General features: G+C 36.8%; 2 protein-coding genes and 1 long non-coding RNA gene across 28 annotated transcripts; 2 read left to right on the top strand and 1 right to left on the bottom strand.

Moving 5' to 3' along the window:
* The first annotated feature begins 46 nt into the window (after window positions 1-46).
* On the top strand, window positions 47-3,182 carry LOC122294781 (protein MET1, chloroplastic-like). Of its 4 annotated transcripts, none has more exons than XM_043103744.1 (7): window positions 47-668; window positions 1,209-1,315; window positions 1,513-1,607; window positions 1,756-1,832; window positions 2,001-2,121; window positions 2,488-2,639; window positions 2,745-3,182. In XM_043103744.1, exons 1-7 carry the CDS (start codon window positions 259-261, stop codon window positions 2,776-2,778), a joined length of 996 nt encoding a protein of 331 aa, XP_042959678.1. In that variant the 5' UTR covers window positions 47-258; the 3' UTR covers window positions 2,779-3,182. The 4 variants fall into 4 exon arrangements, with proteins under 4 accessions (XP_042959678.1, XP_042959679.1, XP_042959680.1 ...); XM_043103743.1 differs by having other exon boundaries at window positions 51-668; window positions 2,580-2,639; XM_043103745.1 differs by lacking the exon at window positions 2,001-2,121 and having other exon boundaries at window positions 1,513-1,659; window positions 2,580-2,639.
* LOC122294783 lies at window positions 2,184-17,552 on the bottom strand. 2 transcript variants are annotated; one of them, XR_006237727.1, is made up of 3 exons: window positions 16,986-17,552; window positions 5,675-6,367; window positions 2,184-4,797 (listed from the first exon to the last, which is right to left on the bottom strand). It is a non-coding gene; the product is annotated as an uncharacterized LOC122294783 (long non-coding RNA). The 2 variants fall into 2 exon arrangements; XR_006237726.1 differs by having other exon boundaries at window positions 2,184-6,367.
* On the top strand, window positions 15,572-27,284 carry LOC122294778 (subtilisin-like protease SBT3.18). 22 transcript variants are annotated; one of them, XM_043103724.1, is made up of 15 exons: window positions 15,572-15,845; window positions 15,976-16,044; window positions 18,753-19,050; window positions 19,325-19,444; window positions 20,754-20,850; window positions 21,608-22,114; window positions 22,216-22,307; window positions 22,424-22,521; window positions 22,673-22,828; window positions 23,296-23,969; window positions 24,776-24,843; window positions 25,005-25,247; window positions 25,693-25,807; window positions 25,940-26,153; window positions 26,519-27,284. In XM_043103724.1, exons 6-15 carry the CDS (start codon window positions 22,034-22,036, stop codon window positions 27,121-27,123), a joined length of 2,346 nt encoding a protein of 781 aa, XP_042959658.1. In that variant the 5' UTR covers window positions 15,572-15,845; window positions 15,976-16,044; window positions 18,753-19,050; window positions 19,325-19,444; window positions 20,754-20,850; window positions 21,608-22,033; the 3' UTR covers window positions 27,124-27,284. The 22 variants fall into 22 exon arrangements, with proteins under 22 accessions (XP_042959658.1, XP_042959665.1, XP_042959662.1 ...); XM_043103731.1 differs by having other exon boundaries at window positions 21,580-22,114; XM_043103728.1 differs by having other exon boundaries at window positions 21,527-22,114.
* Window positions 27,285-27,499: the final 215 nt, after the last annotated feature.

Here is a 27,499-nt window from a genome sequence, read left to right as displayed (position 1 = left end):
AATTTACAATATTTTTCATGCCAAACCCAATTCCATAAGTGAAACGTGGCATTCCACCATCGAAATGAACACAGCGGCTTATGAGAGCCACTAAACAAGTACGTGTAATCCAAACCTCTTCTTCGACACCAGAAGCTAGCTTCCCTCCCCAAATGGCCACGTTTCTTCCGGGTTTCCCCACTAAAACATCTTCTTCACCTCTGATCTGAGCTCTAAAACACAAAAAAGGCAAAATCAGACTGACTTGTAAATATACCAATGACGTCTTTTGCTCCAAGTAGTCATCCTTGTCTCTGCTCGTCACCACCATTGCCCAGAACCAAGCGAACCCCAGCTCTGGTTTGCCAAAGCATCCATTTTTCATTCAAGAACCAACCGTTTCTGAGCACGTCAAACTGTTTTCCAACTAACCATTTGCTGAAACCATCTATTTTGATTGTAAAAGCATCGGAAACTGAGTCCCCGACATCGAAATCGGGGAGTAGAAGTGATGGGAGAGATGGAGATGAAGAACAGTATGAAGAGTATGAGGTGGAGCTGTTGCAGCCATATGGGCTGAAATTCACAAAGGGTAGAGATGGTGGCACTTACATAGATGCGATTGCGTCGGGTGGATCGGCTGACAAGTCTGGAATGTTCACTGTTGGGGATAAAGTACTTGCCACCAGGTTTACTTTGCTCTTCCTTGTATTTCTTTTCTGATTTTGTTGATGAGGTAGGAGGATTCGTGTTCCATCTGAAACTTTCTGTTGTTTATTTGTCGGGGTGGATTTATCTATCCTTGTTCTATGGAATGGGGTAGAGGAGGTGGTCAAGATCTTGCATTAAATTTTGTAATATGGACTGAGAGGGACCAGGCCATGACTTAGCTTCGACAGAGCAAACCTTGGGTACTTTTTGGACTTTTAAACCATGTGCAAAGAAGGCTAATTCAAGACAGCAGCCATTGCCCCTCGGTTGAGTTAATGGTAAAATGGCATATTGCGAGATCTGAGTGGTTCAATATCGGGTTTGACAAAGTTGTCTTATTTTACTGTAGTGCAGCAGATGAGGGTACCACAGTTCCTGAGTGGCTAGTTATTGTTTTATGGGTTTATCTGTCTTTTTAAATTTTCTGAATCAATGACGAAAATCCTGTGAATTTTTGCTCGATTTTCAATAAATAAGACATGGTTGCAGTGCGGCTAAGAAGTGCTACGTGTATGCAGTGCAGTGTTCGGGGCAGAAATATGGCCTGCTGCTGAATATGGAAGGACAATGTATACCATTCGCCAAAGAGTGGGCCCATTACTCATGAGAATGCAGAAGAGATATGGTTCGTTCAAAAACACTCTCATGGGATAATGAAAAAATCACTCAAGTTCATGCTAATGTGCACCATATTAAACTTAATTTGACAATATCCCAGAAATGTAATGCCTGTTCATATATCGATTCCATAGTCTATATTATTGACATTGTAAGTTTTGCATCACGGTCTGACCGTCTGAGGCTGTGAATTTAAACTGTCAGGGAAGCTCGAGGATGTTGGTGAACTAACAGAAAAAGAGATTATTAGAGCCGAGAGGAACTCGGGCGTGATTAGTAATAGAGTGAGGGAAATTCAAGTATGTATGCCCTCCCAAATTCCAAAATGGCAGTTGATCTATAGGACAAGCTGTAACTAATCCCTTTGCTTCCTCTATCAATGTGAATCTTTTTCCCTTTTCATTAACACATAAACAACATAGCGTATGAATCTGTAATCGATTTCAGTTGCAAAATGCCCTCAGAAAAAGGGAACAGAAAGAGCGCAGGGCAAAGGACCTTCAAGAAGGACTGCAACTTTACAAGTAAGACTTGCCAACCCAACATGATTTCAGCTTGTTTTATTTTGTTAGTGGCGCTCTAAGCTAAATCTTGGAAATCATATACCATTGACATGATGGACTATAACTCTGAAATCACTCTCTTTATTTTTTTTTTTTTTTTGATAGATTTTTTGTTTGTTAATCATAAAGGAATGCTAATTATGAGGAAGCATTAGAGAAGTTTGAGTCGGTATTGGGGTCAAAACCAGATCCAGACGAAGCTTCAGTAGCAAGTTACAATGTGGCATGTTGTTATTCTAAACTTAATCAGGTACTGGTCATGTTTGCATGAACAGAATCGAATCATCAACCATTCATTACTGAGGCATTTCCTTTTTCCAAGTGTTCTCAATGGTGTTCACATCAGTAGACATGGCAATTTTTAGCGGGCAAGCGCACCAACTTCCTGGGCTTTTTCACTTGCATAAGTCTCAGTGAAAATGTCAAAAACGCTATCCTCGGGACTTCCCAACCCCATGTCAATCAAAATACAGCAAACTGAAGTTCCCCAATCTGCTCTTTTTTTCCTCATTAGAATAGGGGAGCTTTCTCAATATGCTGCCTCCATCCTAGCGTACTCAACTTAGAAATAGCATCATCTGAGTTTACCCATTTGGATTTATGCTACTTCTTGTAGATGCTTTCTGAATTGATGAAGGATATATTCTTGTTACCTAATCTCTCTTATTTGCCAAGAGCCAGTACTCATATAACCCGTAATATAAGCAGTTACAAGCTGGACTCTCTGCTCTGGAAGATGCCTTGCAAGCAGGATTTGAAGACTTCAAGGTATCTAACCAATGATTATAATGGAAATACAAGAAAAATAAATCACCTAGTTACTTGAACAGCACACTCTGCAAGCTGTCTGACATTGGTACTACTGTGGAACAGAGAATCCGAACAGATCCTGACCTGGCCAAAATAAGAACATCCCAGGAATTTGAGACTCTTTTGAAAAGGTTCGACGAGTCATTTATCAATGAAAATGCCATCAATGCCATCAAGTCTTTATTTGGCATACTCAACAAGAACTAGAGTCTTGAATTAACTTCAAATATATGGAGTGCTGAGTTCTCAATCGTATGTGAGCTTACCACAAAGCTAATGCAGGGGTTGGCATTGCCATGTTTCAAAACAATCAGGTTTTCTTAGGTGAATTTATTTACATCATCGGTTTTGAATTGACTATTGGGAAAATTCAAGGTTTTTTTTCATAATGATTTGTTGCTCTTGAATTATCTCTCCAGTCACAATGTATCATTTGTGATTCTTTAGACAAGGTTATTTACTAAAGGGAGTCTTAACATGGAAATGTTTCATTCCTGCTAACCCGATTGTCTATGTTTGTTATGTAGAACACACATACATGCTTATCCACTCTTGCTTCTAATCGAAATTTGGTTCTATGAATTTGTTGACTTGTAGTTTTATTTGAATGTCCTCTCTTTAATTTACAGAAATTAAAAAAGAGAGGGAGAAGTAAATGATATAATCACTATGGGTAATGCATGCCAATGTCACCTTTAGTATGTTACAAGGAAATTGTAAATACCATTAGGCAAATTAATTAGCAGAATAGGAAAGCTCAAGTGCTATATCTAGGGCAAATAAAAATTTGGGATATGTTGAAACAGAGAGAGTTTTGGAGAATAATACGTTTAATTTCTGTGTTAATCAAACTGTACAAAGGAGGCTTATATATAGTTAAATATGACCAATGCAAATAAGGTAATACAATGAAGAAAATATTTTAACCTAGAGAAATGGAAACTAAGAATATTAGGTAATATGCTAATCTATTAAAGGAATAGAAGATACACTAATATATATACTAACATCCCCCCTCAAACTCTTGGTGGTGAAGACAACCTGAGTTTGGAAACAAGATCACCAAGTCGACCAGGTGTATGTGATTTCCTAAAAATGTCAGCAAGATTGTCTTAAAAGGGGATAGAGTGTAAATGTAGGATACCGTGCTGAAGATGATGGCGGATGAAGTGACAATCAACCTCGATATGTTTGGTACGCTCGTGAAACAAGGCATTGTGTGCAATCTGCATTACACTATGATTGTCACAATGAATAAGAGAACTTGTTGCTTGAGAAACTCCCATATTTGTCCAAAGCCAGTGTAACCACAAAATTTTAGATGTAGTATCAGCGAAGGCACGATACTCGGCCTTAATGCTAGAATGGGCAAAAATTGATTGTTCCTTACTGCCATCAAATCAGAGATATACCACTTAAGAAACAATAACTTGTGGTGGAGCAACGATCAGTGGGATCACCAGCCTAATCAGCATTAGAATAGGCCTTTAACTCAAGAGAGGAGTGTAAGGAGAAGTATAGACCATGAAACAGAGTATCCTTAATATAGCGTAAAATTCGAAGAATAATAGAAAAATGGGTAGAGCAAGGCGCACTCATGAATTGACTGACTAGACGAACAACATATGAAATGCATGGTAACCGTGAGATAAATGAAACTACCAACTAACTATCAGTGGCAAGGAGTTTGGTATTATACTCAAGCAGACTAGTGACTGTCTTGTTATCTATCAAACTAGCTTTGGAGAGTAATTTAGAAGCATATTTGGCTTAAGTGAGATAATAACAGTCCGAACTCGAAGTAACTTCAAGTCTGAGAAAGTAGTTAAGTTGTCCATTCATCTCAAAATTTTCTTATCGAAATTCTAACTAAGAAAATTTTGAAGATCTTGAATGCCAGGAATATCATCACCAGTAATAATCATATCATTCATATAGAGGAGAAGAAGAAGATTACCTGCACCAGTAGTACGAAGAAAGAGGGTAGAATCATATAAGCTAGAAATAAAGCCTTCTTGAGAGACCACTAACTGAAATTTGTCAAACCAAGCTCGAGGAGCCTGTTTTTAGCTTGTGAAGAGCCTTTATGTGGAAGATGCTTATAGCTAGGTGGAGGCTGTATGTAAAATTCTTCAATGAGATCACTATTGAGGAATGCACTTTTAACATCTATTTGAAAGAGTTTCCAATGCTAGACAGCAGCAATGACAAGTAAAGATCTAACAGAGGTAATTTGTGCAACAAGAGCAAAAATCTCCTCAAAGTCGATACCATACTCCTAGGTAAAACTTTTTGCAACAAGACAAACGTTATAGCATTCAACTGAGCCATTTGCCCGAGTCTTGATTTTATAAATTCACTTGCATCCTACTACAGCTTTACCAAGAGGCAATTCCACCAGATCCCAAGTATGTTTTTTGACAAGGGCATCTAATTCATAAAAAATAACTTGCTTCCAAAGAGTGTCAGTACAAGGCTCACAATAATTGTGAGTTTGTGAAGAGTAGTAAGAACATAGAAACAATAACAATCATGAAAATGAGTAGGAGAAACACTTACCCAGTTGGAATGATGAGGTTCAGGGATTGAATAAAATTCAGGAATGGATGATGTTGTAGGAGGACCATCAGATGAGAAACTAAATTGAGAGTAGATGTGGAAAAAATATCTAAGGAACTTAGAATCTTTGCAGAAGTGTCAGGAAATAGAGCAATAGGTAAATATGGGTGAATGGGTGGAGAGTGGGTGGGGGAGGATGGGGAGAACATGGGAAGACTAGTAAAAGGTTTGTGTTTCCAAAACTCCACATGACAAGAGACTCAAGGACGTTTGGTGATAGGGTCATAGTAGCGATAACCTTTTTGATTTAAGCCCTAATAAAAAAAAACAACATAACCAAGAGTGGGGTTCAATTTTGGTGCATTCATGAGAAGGAAGAGTAACAAAACATGCATAACCAAAAACTCAAAGCAAAGCGTAGTTAGGAACCATACCGTAAAGAAGCTCAAAGGGAGATTTGTTGTGAAGTATGGGTGAGGGTGCCCGATTGATGTTGTACACAGCTGTAAGAGTAGCTTCACCCAAAAATGTTTTAGGAATGGAAGTAGAAAGTAAAAGAGCTCTTACAGTATCTACTATATGGTGATGTTTTCATTTTGCATGACCATTTTGTTGAGAGGTATAGGGACATGAACAATGTGAAAGTGTACCTTGTTGAGTCAGAAAATCAAGGAGAGATTTGTCATCATATTCCATAGCATTATCTCAACTAAAGACTTTAATGGTACGAGAAAATTGAGTTTGTACCATTTTGTGAAAAGTTTGATAAACATGAACAAGTTCAGATCAATGTTGTAACATGTATAGACATGTATAACAAGAATAATCATCAACAAATATAACAAATAACGAGATTCCCCCTTGGTAGGAGTGGGCACAAGATTCTAAATATTAGAGTGGATCAAATCAAAAGGTACATATAAAAACGACTCACTTTTATTAAAAGGTAAATAAATTTGTTTTTCAAGTTGACCAAAGACACAATTAAATGACTGATGACCTGCAAAGAAATGGACCCGTCCAATCTTATCTGAGCGAGACAGATGAGAATGAATCTGCAAAGAAGAGATCTTGAATATACGTCCACTCTTACGACCTATCCCAATAAGTTTACCCGTTTGTGGATCCTGCACATAAACAACTCATTAGAAAACATGAGCTTTAAATCCAGCTCACAAAGTTGACCAACTTAAAGGAGATTTAAGGATAATGGGGAACAAAATAGGTGTTATCAACAGATAAGTGAGGGGAAGAAATGAACCCAATGTGATAAACAAGCAAATGGAAACTATTAATGGTATAAATTACAGGATTGGGTGACAAAATAGAATTTTGAGAAAAAGTGGTAGAATAAGAGGTCATATGGTTACAACATGCAAAGTCGATAAACCATAGAGATTTACCTAAAGTGGCAAATAGAGCACTAGAAGACCATGATAAAATCTGATGAATCAATGCCTCGATGTCAGTGGCAATGAGAGTGGTGGACAATGATCAATGATGGAGGCTCAACAGAGGACTCGGAAGTAGAAGGGGCAATTAGAGCCACTACTACAACTTCTGAAAATGGGGCCCGAGACTGATTTTTGTGCTATACTTTACGAAATTTTGGGACAGAGTGACAAGGACATTTGCAGTATTTGCAGAAGACATGCTTTGAGGACTAACAAAGAGAATGTCCTGTGAACGACCCAAAATTGGTCTTAGGAATGGCAACAACAATAGAATCTAAAGTCTGCATCTTCATGGTTAAATGATGATTCTCTTTTGAGATAAATTTAGCAATAGGAACTACTAGAGAGGGATGTGGCGTGTCATGCAAAAGATGCTTGAGTAGATTCAAAATCCTCACGAAGTGCCATTATGAAATGCATAAATTTGCAACAATCATAATAGGTTGCAGACAACTCAATATCCTTAGAACACTTTAGTTGAGGATTTGCAGTAGACAACTATTCCTAAAAGTTATTAACTTGAGAACATAAATCAGTAATAGATTAACTTGATTCCTGATGCATTTGATAAAGCTTAGTTTCAAGTTGAAACTGTAGTAAAGCATCATGAGTACAATTGTATCATTTAGCAAGAAAATCTTAAGTAGCTTTAGCATTTCCAAGTTTGGGTAGCCAGCTATGGATGGAAGGAACAAAAGTGTTGATAAAACCAAGATAAGATTGTGGTGTACACTATTCCAGTGTTGATAAAACCAAGATAAGATTGTGGTGTACACTATTCCAACTTTCAAGGCGACATGCAAAAACATCAAGACTCTCACCATCATATGGCTTGGGTGCAATAACATCACCAAAGACATAGTGCCACAATTTACGTCCTCTAAGAAGTCCTTCCATATCTTGATCCAACATATTATAATTAGGTTCATCTAAAATATTATCAATAGAATGAACAATAGTGTCGAGGTTGGAGGAGGTGTGAGACATGGTTATTTTTTCGTCAACAATCAACAACCAACGATCAATGGTTTGTGATGACGTGTCAAACACAGTGGCAGTGGAGATGGTTGGGTGGCAAACACGGTGACAGTTGAGGTGGTTGATTGTGTAAATTGGATTTGGAGTAAGGTGAGCCGAAAGGAAAAACACTTTTAAATTCAATGCAAATTACAGAAAACTATTATGGTAATATGCGAAACTATTTAAGGAATAGAAGATATAATAATATATACACTAATAGGATCTTACATATATTTTATCTCTTCAAAACAGTAGTAGAGAGAGCCTTCATTCTATATGAACTTGTCTAAAGAATCATAGGATCATGGTGTCTTATGGTGCCCATTAATGCATGCAATATGAAGAATACCCAGCTTAACAAGTAAAATAATCTTAAATCACCAAAACAAAAAAGAATCTAATCCTATCATGGAAATCAAAGTCTCCTTTTCTATTCGTTGGTCTTAGATATTCTTACTCTAATATAAGGTAATTGTTTCTAGTAGGGAAATATTTAGAAGATCATAATGTGTGCCAACATAAGTATACTAAGATGAAAACTGGAGATCATAATGATGGAAACTCAATGATGTTGATCTCTTCTATTTTTCCTTATGATAACTCACTTAAGCAACCTCTTTTGAAGAAAATATTACTAACAAGGGAAAAAATGTGTTTTTCAAACCATAGCAATTACAACAAGATCAAGTTGTATGTTTATCAAGGCTAACCAGATCACGATACAAGGGCTTTCTCAAACGTTTCATTTTAGCTACTTCCTTTTGAACTGGAAATGATCAAATAATGCAGGTTTGTGACTTAATAACACAAGAATCACATATATTTGTCCATAGTCTAATGTAATTTTACGTCAGGTCTTGTATTAAATGATCACTAGTGTCCCGATTGCTAGATGCACTATTCACAATAACCATTTATTTTTTTTAGGATAGCCTATTATTTTGTAAAGCCAACTCACTTGAATGGAGCAAGACAATTAGCATTCTTAAGTATCTATGAAAAAGGATCTGGTCAGAGACTAAATATGGAGAAGACATCAATCAACTTCAACAAGAACACTACTAGAGATACAAAAGACATAATCCTAAGCATAGTTGGAATAAGATCAACATTGCCTTATGAAAATACCTTGGTTTGCCTGCCTTGGTAGGAAGGTCTCAATCAAAATCTTTTAGAAGCATACTAGACAAAGTAAGGATGAGTTTCAAAAATCACAAGGTGAAAAACCTCTCTCAACCAGGCAAGGAAATCTTCCTCAAAGCAGTAGTGCAAGCTCTTCCTACCTATAACATGAGTGTCTTTAAACATCCCCGTAGTCTTCTCAAAAGTATTAATAGAGTAATGCAGAATTTTTGGTAAGGTCAGCAAGATAAAAAAAAAAAGGAAAATTCATTGGATTTCTTGAAATACCACGGGAAAAGTTAAATTAGTAGGGGGAATGGGGCTTAGAGAATTGGATAGCTTTAACCCAGTAATGTTAACTAAGCAGAGGTGGAGATTAATTCAGTACCCTTAATCCTTAGCCTCACAAGTTTTAAAAGTCAAGTCTTTTCATGAGGAATCCTTTTGTCAAGCTAAAGTGGGCAACATACCTTCTTTCATATGAAGAAGCATAATTACAGTAAAACCATTGCTAGAGGCAAGCACATTATGGAGGGTAGGTAATGACCATAAAGTTTACATATGGAGAGATAAGTGGATCCCCAAGGTAACACCTCCCAAAATTCAAAGTCCAATCAAGATTCTTGAGAGTAATGCCAAAGTTCAAGAACTTATTGATTCTGACACTAGGACATGGAGAGCTGACATGCTAAAAGACATTTTCTCTAGAGAGGAAGTTGACTTGATTGCACAGATTCCCATTAGCCTAGGAAATAGTTCAGATACGCTAATTTGGAGAGATACATCCAATGGTCAATTCGCAGTGAAGAGTGGTTATCATTTGCACAAAGAGCTACAATGAGATCTAAATGTCATGCTTCATGTACTAACAGTCCCCAACAAGTTTGTCAATTGACTTGGAAACTGAAAGTCACACCAGCATATAGAGTTTTTCTATGGAGAGCTTGCCTTGAGACTCTTTTAACCAACTTGAATTTGTTTAAGAAGAAAGTGGTGGAGAATCCCAAGTGCCCATTATGTGTAGAGAAGGAAGAATCAGTGGCTCGTGCAATTTGGGACTGTATTCCAACAAAAGACATTTGGGGGTAGTATTAAGAAATAATTCAAAAGAGTCATATCAGCAAAGGGAACATTTTGGACATTGGGGAAGAAATGCTCACTAAGTTTTCCAAAGAAGAGATGGAGGAAGTGGCTGTGGTTGCTAGAAAAATATGGCAAAGAAGGAATAAGTATATATTTCAAGGAGATTTTACTCATCCCAATACTATGGTGAAGGCTTCAAAAGATACTGCAGAGTTTGAAAGAAGTGTAGCACTAACAAGGAAGCAAATCAGAGTCTGATAGTATTAGACTTAATCAATGTGAACCCCCTCCAATGAATGTTTATAAATTAAATTGGGACGCGGCTATTAACAAGATCCATTGTCGAATTGGTATAGGTGTTATTGCTTGAGATTGGGAGGAAAAGGTTCTAGCTACATTGAGGATGAATAAAACAATATATCCAAATCCTTTCTTGGCAAAAACTTTTGGGGCACTCCAAGCTATATTGTTTGGCATCGATTTGGGGCCGAGGAATGTTATTCTAGAGGAGGATTCTCTCCAAGTTATCAATGCAATTACATAACTAGAGGAGTCATGGTCTAGTGCTGGAATGTTTGTGAATGAAATCAAGGAGAAGATAATGAATTTCAATAAGTGCTATGCGCAACATATTAGAAAGCGAGTCTAATGTTGTTGCCCATGTGTTGGCAAAAACTTCTTTGCTAATCTCAAATGTTATTATTGAGATGGAAGATTATCCCTCATGTATTTCTTACTTGGTTTAAAGGCATTGATTAATAAAATGATTTCCTTTTGAAAAACAAACATCATAACTTAGGCCATTTAAATTTAAGAGAATTTGAAAGGTCGTGTAAATATACAATGAAGTTACTGACTTGATTTTTTTTTTTTTAATGATAGGACATCAATATATTGTAAAACTTACAAACCATGTTTATCAACCCAAATAATAGAAGAAATAAACTCAGGACATGCCCTTTCCCATACACTGATATCATCAATATTCCAAGCATACTTTGCCAATTTGTGTGCCACTTCATTGCCCCTATGTAGACACAATTGCATACCTCTAAGTATAGCTAGCAACTCAATTTCTACCGGATCATTCACTGCAAGCTCATTCTTACTTGCTGCCATCAGAATATCTCCCTTGTCATCTCTAAGAACTATACCCACCTCTTTGTAGAGAATAGAAGATAGCACTATCAACATTTACCTTCAAAGAGCCATGTAGAGGAGAAGACTAAACCCCTTTGCTTTTCTTTTCAATACATTTTATCTGTTTAAGATCAGTTCCTAAGGAAAGTGCATGTTGAACTGTTGCAACAGGATTAATATAACAATTCTCATACATTTTCTGTTTTCTTCTATACCAACACCCCTATGCAATAAGGAAAAACTTCTCCAAATCCTCTTTGCTCCCTTCAGCTTGAACTTTTCTAGCCAAATCAGCAAAAATACCCTCCTTGTCTCAGGTTGCAGAATAAAACCATGAGATTCCCAACACTGTCTCAAGCTGGAACATTGATATAAAGCATGTAACATATATTCTGCATCCTCTCCACAAAAAATGCATTTGTCCTCCATCAGCACTTGTCTTCTCTTCAAATTAGACTTTGTTGGTAGACCATTTTTACAAGCCCTCCACGCAAAGACTTTGACCTTATTAGGTAACTACAGCTTCCATAGTCCTCTCCATAACTTCTTCTATTCTTCTACATTAGATGTTACACCAACCGTGCTTTCTTTCTCCATAGATTTAAAAAGCTTGTAAGCACTTCTCTAACTAAACTCACCATTCTGTTTAGGCTCCCAAATTAACTTGTCTATGCTTTCAATTAGGCTCAATAAAATTTTGAAGACTTTTATGATAGCTTGAGATGGAAGCATCTGATTCACTTTCTCTACATCCCACCAATGTGTATTTTTATCAATAAGGTGTTCAACAGTTTGATTAACATCCAATACCACTTAACTAAGATTTTGTTGCAACTGTCTATAATTAGGAATCCAGTAGTCAGTTCAAAGTTTTATGTTTGAACCGTTACCCACCCTCCATTGACATCCAAATTTTAGACTACTCTTTGCTTCCCAAATACCATTCCATGCATAAGAAGGTGAATAGCCTAACTTTGCTCCTAGAAAATTTGCTTTAGGAAAATATTTGCTTTATAAATCTTGTGCAAGAGTGGATTCCACACACATAATTCGCCATCATTGTTTGGCAAGAAGTATTGCATAAAACATTTTTAGGTCCTTAAAACCCGTACCTCCATCTTTCATAGGTTAGCACATCTTCCTCCAACTAGTCCTAAATCTTGTTCTCTTCATTTTTTTGTCCCCAACAAAACTTAGACATCATGCTCTCTAACTCCTTACACAAACCTTCTAGTAGTTTAAAGTAACTCATTGAGTAAGTTGGTATAGACATAGCTACTGCCTTGATCAGAACCTATTTCCCCCCTTGTGACATCATTTTCTTCTTCCAACACTTCAATTTGTGCCACACTCTATCAGAGAATGCTTATTTTTTGCACACCCAGCAACTGGAGGCAGCCCTAGATATTTATCATATTGATGAAAATTCTGCACTTCCCACGTGGACAGAAGCATATCTTGTAGATCATTGGAGACGTTTCTGCTAAACACCATTGCTGTTTTTTATTTATTGACCTATTGACCAGAATCCTCTACAAATCTGAATACCCTTGATTTGGTTCTCAACAACAGCCTTTTGTAATAGACAAATAAGGCCCTCAGTGCATAATAAAAATAGGTAAGAAGAAAAAGGTCTCCCCACCTAAGTCCCTTAAATGGAAAAATGGGACCCTTAGGCTCCCCATTAATAAGAACAAAGAAAGAAAAAATTCTCACACAACTCATAATCAACCCAACCCATTTCCTGCTAAAGTCTAGTTTCAACATGGAAGACTCAAGAAAAAACCAACTCACTCTGTCATAAGCTTTGCTCATATCAAGTTTAAAGGACATAAAACCCTCTTTACCCACCCTCCTCTTCCTTAAAAATGTATAATTTCATAGGCTACAAATACATTATCAGCAATGAGACGCCTAGGAACAAAAGCAATTTGTGAAGTAGAGATCATGTGAAGGAGTATACCCTTGAGCCTATTAGCAAGGATTTTAGAAATCAGCTAATAGATCACATTGCAGAGGCTGATAGGTCTATACTCAGCTACATACTCAGGGTTCGTTTTCTTAGGAATCAAAGTAATAAAAGTATGGTTAATAACTTGAGGAAACTAACCAGTATTGAAGGCTTTAAAAGCAGCAACTGTCACTAATCTTCCAACCACATGCCAATATTTCTGATAAAAAATAGGAGCCATGCCATCTAGACCTGGAGCCTTTGTTGGATTCATTTGTTGAAGAGCAATGCTAACTTTTTCTTCTATAAAATTCAGAGTCAAATCGTGATTCATAACATCTGATACTCTTTCTTCCAACCCACCTAGAAAATTCATATCCCCTCTATGCTCAGGAGTAGTGAACAACCCCTGGAAGTAGTCCAAAATAATCTAATCCCTTGCCTCTTTGACTTGCCAATTCCCATCTCTATCTTTAACTCCCATAATAACATTCTTCTTCTTTCTTTGGGAAGTTCTTCTATGAAAGTATTTTGTGTTTAGGTCCCCTTCTTTAAGCCATAAAGCTTTTGGTTTTTGTCTTCACATGATTTCTTCCTTCTCTAGCCATTTCTGCAATTCCACTCGAGCCTCCTTCTGCCTTTCCACATTCTGATTTTGAGGGTCATTATAATTGAGTTGTTGCAGTTTAATTCTAGCATTCTTAATGTTCAAATGAACTTTCCCAAAAATATTTCTATTCCACAGTAATTTTGGCCATAACCCCTTTCAGATCATCCACTCCTATATCAAATTTCAAGAATCCAAGATCACAGTTTCACATTCAGAATTCTCAACCCACATTTCCTTAAATCTAAAATTCATTCTTCATTTAGTTGCAGCATGATGGGAACATGATCAGAATGGGCAGCTACACCATGTTTAATAGTTGCTATTAGGAACAAATTAGACTAGGCCTCATTTGATAAGAACCTATTGATTCTTTCACTAATTTTGTACTATCACTCCCTTCCATTACATCATGTGTACTTAAAAACCTAAGTATCCTAGATCCGAGAATTCACAGTCATCAAGTACATTTCTAAACTCAAGCATTTGCTTTCCAGGTCTTCCTCTTCCACCCCTCTTCTCTTGATTGCTTAACATTTCATTAAAATGCCAAAAATGAGCCATTCAGCTGAGTTCTAAGCCTTCAATCTTCTCATAAGTGCCCATGATTCATGCCTTCTTGCCACTTTTGGGTGCCCATAAATCTCACCATTGAATTCCATGAATGTATCTCTTTCAGTTTCAACAATAGTCGGGCTTCCTACCATGCTGCATGATGACCTCCCTCATCTCGCCGACTCTATTTCCCCACCCATCGATCCACCCAACTTGGATCCTCATTGACACAACATGGTTACTTGGTCTCATGTTGGAGTTCGAAAACCCAACCCGAAGTACACTCACTACCATTCTCTCATCAACCTCCTCAAGGAGCCTAAGATAATCCGCTCTGCCTTTAACCATGTTGGGTGGACCAAAGCAATGCAAAATGAAATCCAAGCCCTCTATGACAACAACACTTGGACGCTTGTGCCTCACACTCCTCAAATGGATATTATTAGGTGCAAGGGTCAAGACTAAAATCAATGCTGATGGCACCCTTGATCGGCTGAAAGCTCGCCTTGTTGTTAAAGATTTTTATCAAATTGATGGTGTCAACTACACAGAAACGTTTTCTCCTATCATCCAACCTCGCATCATATGAATCGTCCTCAACATTGCTCATGTCCACAATTGGAATATTCACCAACTCAATGTCAAGAAGAATGTCTTCCTTCATATTGACTTTCAAGAAGTTGTGTTTATGGGCCAACCTCCAAGTTTTATCCATCGTACGCTTTCTTCTCATGTTTGCAACTTAAACAAAAGCTTATATGGTTTAAAACAAGCACCTTGAGGGTGGTTTGATTAATAATTTTTAATAACTTAGGTTTTAAAAATGATTATCGGATAAGAGAAGCACATACACCAATATAGAAAAAGCAATCATGCTTAAAGTAAAAGGCATGAAATCTTATAAAGAAAAAAGTAATATTGCGAAAATGACATATTTTATTTTAATTTACTTAGAAAGTTATCACGTGTTATTTGACCATACGAAAACTAAATATAGACGCGTCTAATGGAAGTATAGCAGAGCAGAAACCATTATTGTTTTCTACGCTACCCCGAGCCATATACTCACCGTATTATAAGTACCCGATGCTCGTTTTCACAGCAATATCCAATCAATTATACCAAATTTGGATGAAAAAGGTGCCCCAAAAATACGACTTCTGCCTAGAAATCCACGCCTAAATATTGAATAGGAAAAATATAATTACAAGTATAATTGTGTATTAATCTGTGTATTAATATGATATGATTGATCAAAAAATAGATTTTATTAAAAATAATATTAATTTAAATTTTAAGTATGAATAAATTAATATTAGTATATAGATTATAACGCGATTATGCTTGTATGTAGTAAAACTCTATTGAATATGATATATATTTAAAGAGAAGAAGATACATATGGCACCGCGAGGTTGGAAAAATTAAAAGACCGTAAAGGTTACCGGCCATTCTCTGTGGCCTCGGTAACTGTTATCGCCATCGTGAGCCTTAACATCTACAGGAAGTGGAGGAAACCCCTCCCTTAGATCCTGGGAAATAATCCCTTGATAAACACTTCCAAATTCCGCCTCCACCCAAAACTCGGTCTTGCCTAAAAGGTCCGGTGAATGCAATCAATGGATTTGCTGTTGAATCACGGTGCAGGCCGTCTACTTCTTCAGGGTTCGAAGGTAACTTACCATCGTCTTTTCTTTTGCTTCACTAGTTGGCTCTGGTCTTTTGGAGATGAAAGTATATTTATGTATATATTGTCATATGTCTATTATCGAGTTACGAAATCGATTTCTATTCTATTTTCAGGACAAAACCAGAAAGAATAAATCTAAAGAACATAAAAAGTTGTCACTTCACCGGACCAGTATGCAGGAGGTAATTTAAGTTTTTACGAGCTAAATTTAATTAATATCCTACGCTTGAAGGTTCTTCAAAGATTATAATCTGGTCGAAGAAACAGAAAAGGGTTCTAGGAGCAATTGTCAATAAAATCATAAAAATATAGTAATAAAATAATAAATTAAAAAAAAAATCTTTGACTTTGGATTTAATTTTGATGTGCTTGACTGTCAATAAAATAATTGTGGCTCATGAAGAAGTTTTTAGCATAAGAGTCAGTGCGCTTGGGAAATTAATGTATGCAAGTATCTCATGTTCACTTTTTTTTTTTTTTCCCTGCTTTTAATTGCCAATAGCCTATAGGTAACTTATGTAGGTATAGAATGCAAAGATATTAAACAGAAAACCTTACTAAATTTGAGAGAATTTACTAGCAATGGTACAAGAAAAAGTTAGACAAACAGAAAAAGCAAAAAGAATAGTCATATTTTACTAATTTATATTTAATAAACCAATGTGATAATTTTATTAAAGTTTATTATTTAAATTTCAAATTTTATTAGTTGCTTTTCCTTTAAAATATAATTATCAAAAAATTATAGAAAATTTATAAATATATCAATATTCAAAAAATAAAAAAGCTTCGAAAATAGATTCTCTTATTTTCAAGTAAATGAGCAGAATATTGGTTGTTAACCATTTTGGCAAAAAGCAAAACTCCAATATGTAACCCTTCAATCCCAAATCTCAAGACAGCGCGCAGGTAAGTAAATACACATCATTAGGTTCCTAGGGACCTAGAAACGCAGAGACAGAGCAAAAGCAAACACAGGAAAACTCTTTTATTTCATCGAAAGAAAACAGGAAATCAAACTTAAACAGAAACACATCTCCGAAACTATGTAAGTAAAAAACAATCTCGATTACAGAAATCAATCCAAGCAGTAATAAAAGCAAAGCTTTCTTTAAAAGCGAACCTGGCTTTGCATTGAATGAGAGATTGTAAACTGAGGGTTCCCACTTACAGCAGCAATTCCCCGTCACGCACCAAACCAAGAACTGCCCAAGACCCACGTCCTCACCAGCAACGCATCACAAAAAGCGAAGTTATTTCACTCTTCTAGAGAGAAGAATCGGACCGAAACCGGAAAAAACAAAGAGACGATTTTAAAAAACACTGTTTCACCAAATGGGGTTTCTTTCTAGAATTGAGAAACGAGAGTCTTTTGAGGGTACAATTGTTAATGAAATCAAGAAAGAGTGTAAGAGAGAATTCTTGATTGTAATGATGGAGTGAGTGTCGAGGTGGGGACTGGTTCTTGGCCAATGGCTATGGCGGAAATGGGGCCACAGAGCCTGGGGTGTTGTTTCGATTCAAAAAATGCCTTTGTGCGCTTTTCTTTTAGTGCGCATAGAAGGTGTATTCTAATCCCCACCAATCTTTTTCCATCACTCTTCATCATGTTCTCCATCTTCTCCCTAGCCTGCGCCCCCCTTAATTTAGTTTTTGTTTCCATTTTTATCCAGCCACAACTCAACGCATCCACACCGATATATATCCAATTGCAGGAAACTAGCAACCACATTACCTAACAATGGTTTTTATTTAAAAATCTGGTTTTAAAGGTGGTTGGAGTACATACCTTAGTGGTTATTTGTGTGTACAAAGCTACATGTGGAATAGAATAACAGGCAATTTATGCTACTTATAGTGTTAATCGAGGGATTTATATGTGCTGGGGCGTACAATTGCAAGAACATTTCATACCATGGTAGCCAAATCGAGCTGGTGTGGCGGCATTGCAGCTGCTATAGGAACTTTTGAATCATCTTATTGGCGTGACGCATACATAGCACTTATTTAATCATCTTTTGTCATTCATAAAACAACATGAAACCAAAAATATGACCCGTTATATAATCAAGTATCTCTATTGCATTAGTACACTGATGAACATTAAGTTTTTTTTTGCCTCCCTAGCAAGCAAGTTTTAATGGATAAATAGCTTTATTTTTTGTAAGTTTTCATGAGTATTTAAGAGCAGTAGCTTTTGTAAGTTTTGATCAGTTCTAATAAGTAATTCACTTCTATTCACTCGCTATTCCAATTCTACCCATATATATGAATTTCATTTATTCTGCATTTAACGGATTAGTTCTTTTCGGATCTTAATTAAATGTGCTCGTAATAATGGAAACTGTTGAACATGGTGTTTCCATGAAAGTATTGTGGCCTACAAACTATCATGGGCAAGAAATTATCGACTTAGAGTAGTGCTTAATGCTTGATTGTCAGTGAGTGCGCAGTCCTGAGTACGATGATTATGTGCTAAATCATCATGCTACCATTTGATGGTATCCTCATTTAAACCTGTTGAAGCACCAGTTAAGACTACTGTTTTATGTATGCTTGCAACTTTTGACAAATGGTCTCGGACAGTCGACAGCTGGAGGCTGAAGCATGAGAAAATTGATGAACCTAAAACAGCCCAAATTAGTGTTCATTACCTTTGTGTCATTGTGATACATATGCGTAACATTCCTCCGCACCATACAAATTGGGGAAGAAAATGAAGGGCAAAGAAGTGCAGGAATACAGACTTATTCTACACATTTTTGTTTAAATTCAAGGAGCCAAGATGTGGGTTCTTTCATCATTTTCTAAAGTGGCAAATTTTAATATAAGCATCTGCTTAAGTTTTTTTCATGCATAGATTTGATGGAAAGGATCTTATGTTTTTCAGAACTCAAAACTGGCAAATATGTTTCGCTAAACCTCAAGGTAACCCATATCCGCAACCTGTGTATTTAGTGGGAAATATTAAGAACCAGAGAGCTTCAAAGTCGGGTCTTCTTCCAGTATCAGTGACTTGTTCACGAAAAAATGGAGACGCAGAATTTAGTGACGAAAAGATTTTTTACAGTTCTGTTTAAAAAAAAAAAAAGTTTTCCCGACTTTTGTTTTGATCGAACCATGTCTATTCCTCATGGCTCATACTTAAGGATATTTGGCAGTAAAGACGATGCAACTATGGCCGTCAGGTACTAACACTTTTATATCGCTTTTTGTCAAGTGAATTCAAGATTTAAAAAGCTTAAAACTCTTGAAAAAAATTTGCGGATATAATGGAAACATTAGTTTAATGTCCCACTTTATATCCGAGCTTGATATTGTCATTATTCTGAAAGACCTCAGAATCAATAAAAGCAAGGGATTTGTCTAATTAGTAAATGGGAATATGTTAGTGATGAACGGTGGGCCCAAACTCATATACGGTCTCCCCTTCTTGTGTTTTTACTAAAAAAAACCCTGCAGATGAAGGCAAATTGACATGGAAGTTAAACTGACCACCACCTGATCTGGAACCCCGTTCGGTGGAACCCCGTTCTGTCTCTCACGCACGCAGGCCACATACACACTCAATGTCTTTAGTAGGTAATAATGGCTTATATAATGACCAATATCTATGTAGATAATTGGAGAATTATGTACGTACGTGTTGCTTGTCATAATCTGATAAATATATACGTGTGTGTGGCTGTGTGTAATGAATGCTAATATTGCACTAAATGATAACCACCGTATACCATGTTGCAAGTGCTGATTTCAATCATAAAGCACTTCCTTATCAAAATACAGTGCCTACATCATACTTTGAAAATCAATCACGGCATGTTACCTTCATCTAATGGCTATAAGAACTCGGTCCCACCTCTGCAAAGATGACAGCATGCTAAATCTGTGCCAAAAATTAATAAAGCCTTGAGCTGGGACCAGATGGTCATTTACCATAATTTTCCATGAGTCGTTAGTTGAGTTTCTAAAAGCCATGCAACTAAGATTACTAGAGCAGTTTCCGTATACTATCAAACAACCTAGGGTGGGGGATCATTTGTGCGCACAAGCCTTCAAACATATACCTCTCCTATAACCACTTCCTCAGAGAAAATGATATCAAATGTTCACACTCCTCTCAGTCCTCTGCCTATAACCCACGACCCTCTCAGTAAAAGCGATAAAATATTAGAAGAGTTCCTGGGTAGGGTGCTTCCAAGTTAACCCTTGAAATATCCATATTCTAACTTCTCTGCGAAGCAGATGATACTGATTTTATATACAATCATTCTTGTATCTGATAGCATTTTCATGCAAGCAGAACTATACTCATGAATTCTAAAATTGCATAAGGTATTTATCTGCTTCTGGCTGTAAAGTAACAGTCTTGAGAGACAGGGTAGTTAATAGATTCATCCTATACTATGTCTTAAGACTAACTGATGCTTGTAACAACTTAAAACAATAGTGAAATAATATGTATGTTGGCTTCCATACAAGCTAATAGTTAATCTTCTCTGTTTTTTATCAATGGTATATATGAATACTATGCCTCTATGTATCTGTTTCTAATGCCATATTCATGCATGACACCCACCAGAAGCTGTTACAGTTAGAAAATTCATGGGGCAATTAAACTTGATCATGTACTATAGTCCCTGAAGGGGAATTGAATTTAACCAAATAATCTAGCTGTTAGAACGTCCCAACAGAGAAATCTTTATGTTGCACTTAAAATTACTGCTTGACAAAGCAAACAATGTGTATGCTTTATTTCAATCAAATTATGATAAACAAAGACACAATAATAGATTTCTATGACTGAAATCTGATGATGCCTATTTACAAAGCAAGTTCATATGGCATTGATATGGAGAAAGGTTCAATGATGTGAAGTTTATCTTGGAAGGTTAAGACGTGCCTCGGAAGTCTAACGCCTTGATTATAAACCTCTGATTACGCAATACGATTGGACTCAATCACGCAATGTGTAGGGAAAACTTTAGGTAAGCAATGCTTCTCCTGATTGAGCCTAATATTACATTTTTTAAATCAAGTTAGTATTTCTTTGTAGGCTTGCAACTGATCATTATAGTTTATATATTCCTAGATATGTTTAAAGTTTGTTTTTATACATAGCTGTAGTTCTTAGGGGCAAAATAAATGAATGAATTATGAAATAAGTTCAATTAATATAATAATAAAAGATAAGAGGAAAGAACCATTTTGTTGTGAAGTCATTAATTGTACTTCTAATAGAGATGGTTTGTAGCTTGGGGGAGCACTAGGAATCTCTGCTTATTAGATGTGATTATAGTAGTTTTTGAGACATCATTCTTTGCAAGGAGCACTAGGAAGCAAATGAGACGTTATAACCAAATGCTAACGAGCTAAATTCAGAACATTCAAGAGCTTAAACGAACATTAGCCCCAAAAATTAGAGCTGCAGCTTTTTAAAGAAGACTATAGAACATTTTCATTTTAGTATTCTTAATTAGTCAAAGCCAACTTGTAGAAAGCATATTAGCAAGTTCCCAATAACACTTGCACTAGCTACCTGCGGTTTAAATTTAGTTTTGATGATTCTTAATCTCATTTTATTCCAAAAGAATTGAAGCAATAATGAATAGTACTAATCCTAAGGATACTGTTAAGATCATGATGCACTTCCTTTCTCTTAAGGTTCTGAAGATATGTTTAGATATTATCCTCGAGCAGCTGATGAGGTAGCACAGTGATTTGTCTGATTATGTTTAAACATAGGGCTGAAAGATCTACATAATGGTTACAAGGACAAGGAGGCTGAAGGATCTTACGCACGAAGAAGGTGGCATGCATTTCTTGTGATAGTATTCATTTTAACTATGATATTCCTGAAGGTAGTCCTTGGCCGTAATGCTACATGAGGAACAATACTATGTACAGATCATAGACTCATGATAAGGGGGGAAGGGGGAGAGAGAGAGAGAGAGAGAGAGAGAGAAGGGATGCAGTTGGTTGTCCTCATCTGTATCAACTGGCTAGCTTCAAAAGAGAATATCATCATGGAGTACACAAGAAGGTATGTCAGTGCTCTTGCAGCTTGGAAGCCTTAAAATGCACGCAGAGCTATAACCATCCCTTTTCCAGGCCATCCTCTTGGAACTCTATTTAATGCCATCCAACCATGTGGTTCTTCCATAAGGGACAATGGCTGCTTATATTCAGTGTTTTTGGGGCCTTTTCCTCTCACTTTCGCTTTATTTTATTCACTCAACACCTACACCTCATGTAACTTTATTATCTAAAAGCGTTTCAGCTTTTTTTTTTTTTTGGTCCCCTTCTCTATTAATGATTTCATCTCATCTTTATTCATTTCTGATTTTTCACAGGTTTATATAGTCTATTTAGGGCTCAACCATATTCACGATCCTACTCTCACTTCAAAATACCATCACAAACTGCTCTCTAATGTCTTTGCAAGGTTTTTGTTTATATATTCCAAATCCAATTTGTTCATTGTTTAGAGTTTATCAAGCTGGTATTACTGAATTTTTATCACTTAATCAATTCTCACTTTGCTTTTTGCATATATATTAGTGAAGAAGATGCTAAGCAGTCCATGCTCTATAGCTACAAGCATAGTTTCTCGGGGTTTTCAGCAAAGCTCAATTCAACCCAAGCAACTGCTTTAGCCAGTTATCAGCTAACCCTTTAGTTTTCCCCCTTGATTTAGCAATTTTATATGATTATCTGGGAATCGGTAGTTTGCCTTATTTCAGAGTTGAAAAAGAATCTTAAGTACGTTTTCATCATTAAAAATTATTTATCCAAGAAATGGAATTGCAGAGATGGAAGGAGTGATATCAGTGTTCAGAAGCAAGACACTGCAATTACACACGACGAGAAGTTGGGACTTCGTCGGCCTTACCTTGGACAACAATGAAGTGACTCCATTGCAGCTAGCCTTTGGTGATGACATTGTTGTTGGGATGTTTGATTCAGGTTTTCCTATTAGTATATCACGATCCTTTTCATCTTTTAATCAAACGGTCCTATATTCCTAAATTCCTAAATTCATGCTGATCCTGTTAAGTTTCACTGGTGTCCAGTTCATCGCTGGGTCTTTCAAATTACAATACCTCTTGGTTTACGGATAGTACTGTTGTCTCAGTCTAAATTTTACATGCAAAGTTTACTGTTCTAATTTTCGCTATATTAAGGGATATTGAAAGGTTCATGTTACGTTCACTTTTGTTTTTTTTTGAGTTTAGTATGACCAGGTGAGCTTTACCTCAATCTACAAATATCATACTGCTTTGACTGCCACCAGGTCATGACATGCATGGATAATAATGCTTAAGCAAATGAATATTATATATATATATATGTGTGTGAACTACAAATGAGAATTGATTTTCCCAAGTTTTCAAAAATGTATAATATTTACTTGTCTTGTTATTTATTGTAAGGTATATGGCCAGAATCTGAGAGCTTCTCGGAAGAACCCCGTATGAATCCTATTCCATCAACTTGGAGAGGGGAATGTGTAAAAGGTGACAGGTTTGACCCAAAAACAAACTGCAACCGGAAGCTAATTGGAGCTCGTTACTACCTTAAAGGATTTGAAGAAGAAAACGGGCCACTAAGTATGAGTGGAATCCCAGAATATCAATCACCACGAGATTTTCTTGGCCATGGGACACACACAGCTTCAACGGCCGTGGGGTCCATAGTTAAGAATGCAAGTTTCTTTGGCTTGGGGCTGGGCACTGCCCGTGGTGGAGCGCCTAGGGCTCGACTAGCAGTGTACAAAATATGTTGGGCGAACAAAGTCTTCAATTCTGTGTGCTCCGAAATAGATATACTGGCGGCTTTCGACGATGCTTTGCATGATGGAGTTCACATAATCTCGGCCTCCTTTGGTCCACGCCCCCCCATTCTCGCATTATTTGAAACTAGTGCCGGAATAGGTTCATTTCATGCAATGCAACTGGGTATTACTGTGGCTTTCTCGGCAGGTAATGAGGGGCCTGATCCGTCTCTTGTAACAAATGTTGCGCCATGGTCCATTTCTGTGGCTGCCTCATCTGTAGACCGAATGTTTCGGACGCAGATACTCGTGGACAATAGTCTCTCTATCATGGTAATTCAATTTCTGGCTACAGGTCCATGGCACCCTTGCATAAAATTATTAAGTTTTTATATTTTTCAGAATTATCAGATATATATGTAATGTAACCAAAATGTACTTGATTTCTGATGCATGCATGGTTACATTACATACACGAGCGCATATATAGGTATATATATATATATATATATATATATATATATTTATATGTATATATATATTTATATGTATATATATATATATATGGTGCAAAGATCTCATTAGACTGCCATGCACTTGATGAAGCGGGGATAAAGTTGCGCCATTATATAGGAGTACTTGCTTTTAATTTTCCACTAGATCTAAGAAAATCCAAGTTCACTGATGAATCCCGAATCATAACTATTTTGCCGTGTCATTGTCATCCCTTGTTCACTGATGAATCCCGAATCATAACTATTTTGCCGTGTAATTGTCATCCCTTGTAAAGATTGCATTCGGACCAGTCTCTTACAAATCTGAATGCCTTTGAATGTCACCTTTTTTCTCCTCTAATCGTCGAAGTTGGTCACAAATTTCAAATTTTCAAATAGGATGAATCACACACACACATATATATTTGCTTTAACATCTAATATTCTCCAAAGGGAATGAAATTTTAGTCTGTTATCGTTGTCATTATTAGCTTACATGATCCGGTCAGGTGGGCCATGACAACATTTATTTTTCTAATCAAGAGCCTTGCATGCGTTTAGTTTCCTAACAACTCCTTAAAATATTTAATATGCCAGTGGTTTCACTGCCGGTAGTGTTTTTTTTTTTTTTTAAATTTTAAACAGGGAGAAAGCTTTCTTCCCACAGAGATCAAGGGAAAACTGGCAGATCCAATCACGTACTTCGAAAATGGGTGACTCTCTTCTCTGATCAGTGACATATATATATATATATATACCTTATTATTGTCGAATACATACTTTTTTTACATGGATGCATATAGCTAGCGCCATAGGTTCTTGCAAACGCAATTATTTATCTTTCTACGTCTGAAATGTTAAATTACTTTTCCAGCGTTTGCAATAGTGATTATTACAATAATGAATCGAAACAAGCTGTCGGGAAGGTAGTTGTATGTTTCTCCACCAATGGACCAATCGACGATGCAGTAGCAGCAGTAAAGACGGCCAATGCATCGGGCTTGATCTTTGTTGAACCCATGACCAGGCAGACAGCTGACGTTGAAATCGTCCCCACGGTGTATGTCAACTTTGAGCAAGGGACACAAATTAAGAACTATCTTTTCGAATCTCCCAGGTAATTGAACTTGCATAAAGAAATTAATTTTGGCACTTGGTGCGCGCGCGTACTCTTGAGTATTAGAAATGATTTTCTACTTGAATTGAAACGTATGTCAAAAAATTCGATTAATTAATGCTACATAAAAAACTCAGTAGGTTAAGATGCCGGAGATTGTAGAAAGGATGATGCTACTGGCACGTATGTCCCAACCGATCATCCCCGACAATTGCAATTTTAGTTTTTTTTTTTAAATCGTTTTCCTTTATCCATTTTTTTAACATCTTTAAATATTTTTTATATAAAAAAATATATAAACTTATTAATATTCACTCACTTAATCAATAAAAGAAAGAATCGGTCAAAGCATCGGTCATCTATGTACAGCATTACTCTAATAGAAAGGCATCTACCAATTTGGAAGGGGTTTCTGACATGCATATTCTTGATCTGGACCATGTAGCCTCCCTAGAGTGCGGATAATACCGACTAAAACCATAATTGGAAAGTCACCAGCACCTACAGTTGCAGACTTTTCTTCTAGAGGGCCGAGCTCACTTACACCTGACATTCTCAAGGTATGTTTGCATCCAACATTAAAATCAGCAATGTTTGGCCTCCAAAACATAAGTTGAGCTTCTACCAACGACCATATAAAATCTATCGTGCGCATGATGATAACTTCATTCTTCTTGAATTTTTGTTAATAGCCGGATGTAACCGCTCCCGGAGTAAGTATACTAGCAGCATGGCCTTATGACACTTCGCCAACCTTGTCACCAAGTGATAAGCGTCGCGTGAGCTGGAATTTTCAGTCGGGAACATCAATGTCATGCCCTCATGTCTCCGGTGTTGCCGCCCTTATCAAATCAGCACATCCAAGATGGTCCCCATCTGCCATTAGATCTGCTCTCATAACGACAGGCAAGAATAAAATGATTCTAACCATTGATCAAACCCTTTTTGCAGTACCCTCTATGCCACGGACATTAGCGGAGTACGTTAGAGTCAGGGCCGCTATGGACCATATATACCTCGATCTTGAAAGAAGATTTTGCCCAAGTAGAATATGAAATAACTTATCCTTATATCTACTAATTTCAATTAATAGGCAGCGTAGGTACTCCAGTACTAAGTGATATATATATAGGAATATAGAAATAGAAATTCACCTTATCTGGTTCTGGTAGTGCAGTTAAGGATCTTCTATGGTTTACATTAAGCACTAATTATAAAGGCCTAATGATCTCTAGTTTACATTAATATATGTAATGTGTTCCCTGTTACAGCTTACACTCGGGACACAACCTGCGACAGCATTCTAGCTGGTGGATCAATGAAAGTGGCGGATCCCTTTGACATTGGCGCTGGCCACATTAACCCCTTGAAAGCACTGTATCCGGGGCTAGTTTACGAAATGAAAACCAGCGATTATATTCTCTTCCTCTGCAATATTGGCTACACCCAAGAAAACATATACAAAATGGTTCTTCCGTGTCCTGGGGTTGATACAAGCTGCCCAAAGGTTCCGAAAAGCAACACAAACATAAATTACCCCTCAATCACAGTTTCCAATCTCAAATCAACAATGACAATCAAGAGGACAGTTCGTAATGTGGGCCATAAAAAGAACACCATTTACTTTGCCAGCATTGTTAAGCCCGATGGAGTGGAGGTATTTATATGGCCTAGAGCTTTAATTTTCTCATGGTTCAACGAAGAAAACTCATACTATGTCACTCTCAAACCACTGAAGAAGTCTCAAGGGAGATACGATTTTGGAGAGATTGTTTGGTCGGATGGCTTCCATAAGGTAAGGAGTCCATTGGTCGTATGTGTGAATACTACCGATGACTCGAGTGATTCCATAGCCCGTACTAGCAGCTCGATTTAGGCTCCTTGCTTATTACATATTTGAAGCTTTTGCTACGGAATTTTGCAAAAATCTTACAGGTTGCGCTGTTTTGTCAACTGATGTAATAATTGTGACCAAGTTTCTTGGCTTTGTCTCTGTAAAAATAAAGTTGATATGATAAGAAAAGTTTACTACGCGTTTATTAGGTGTTATACATATCCATATTATATGAACGAACAGGAAGAACAGAGCCACCAGTAGTGAAATGAAATTGCCCTCAGATCCGTACCAAGAATTTTAAGATTCGACAACTTTGGATGGATGCAGCGCCAAGATATATGTATATATATTGTAGCTTTTCTGCAGTAAAATCAAAAATTGTCACGTGCGTATTTGATATAGATCTGCACATGGA

Source organism: Carya illinoinensis, chromosome 14 (assembly GCF_018687715.1).
Source record: "Carya illinoinensis cultivar Pawnee chromosome 14, C.illinoinensisPawnee_v1, whole genome shotgun sequence".
Lineage (NCBI taxonomy): Eukaryota > Viridiplantae > Streptophyta > Magnoliopsida > Fagales > Juglandaceae > Carya > Carya illinoinensis.
The sequence above is the reverse complement of the archived record's forward strand: the minus strand, read 5'-3'. Positions and strand labels throughout refer to the sequence as shown.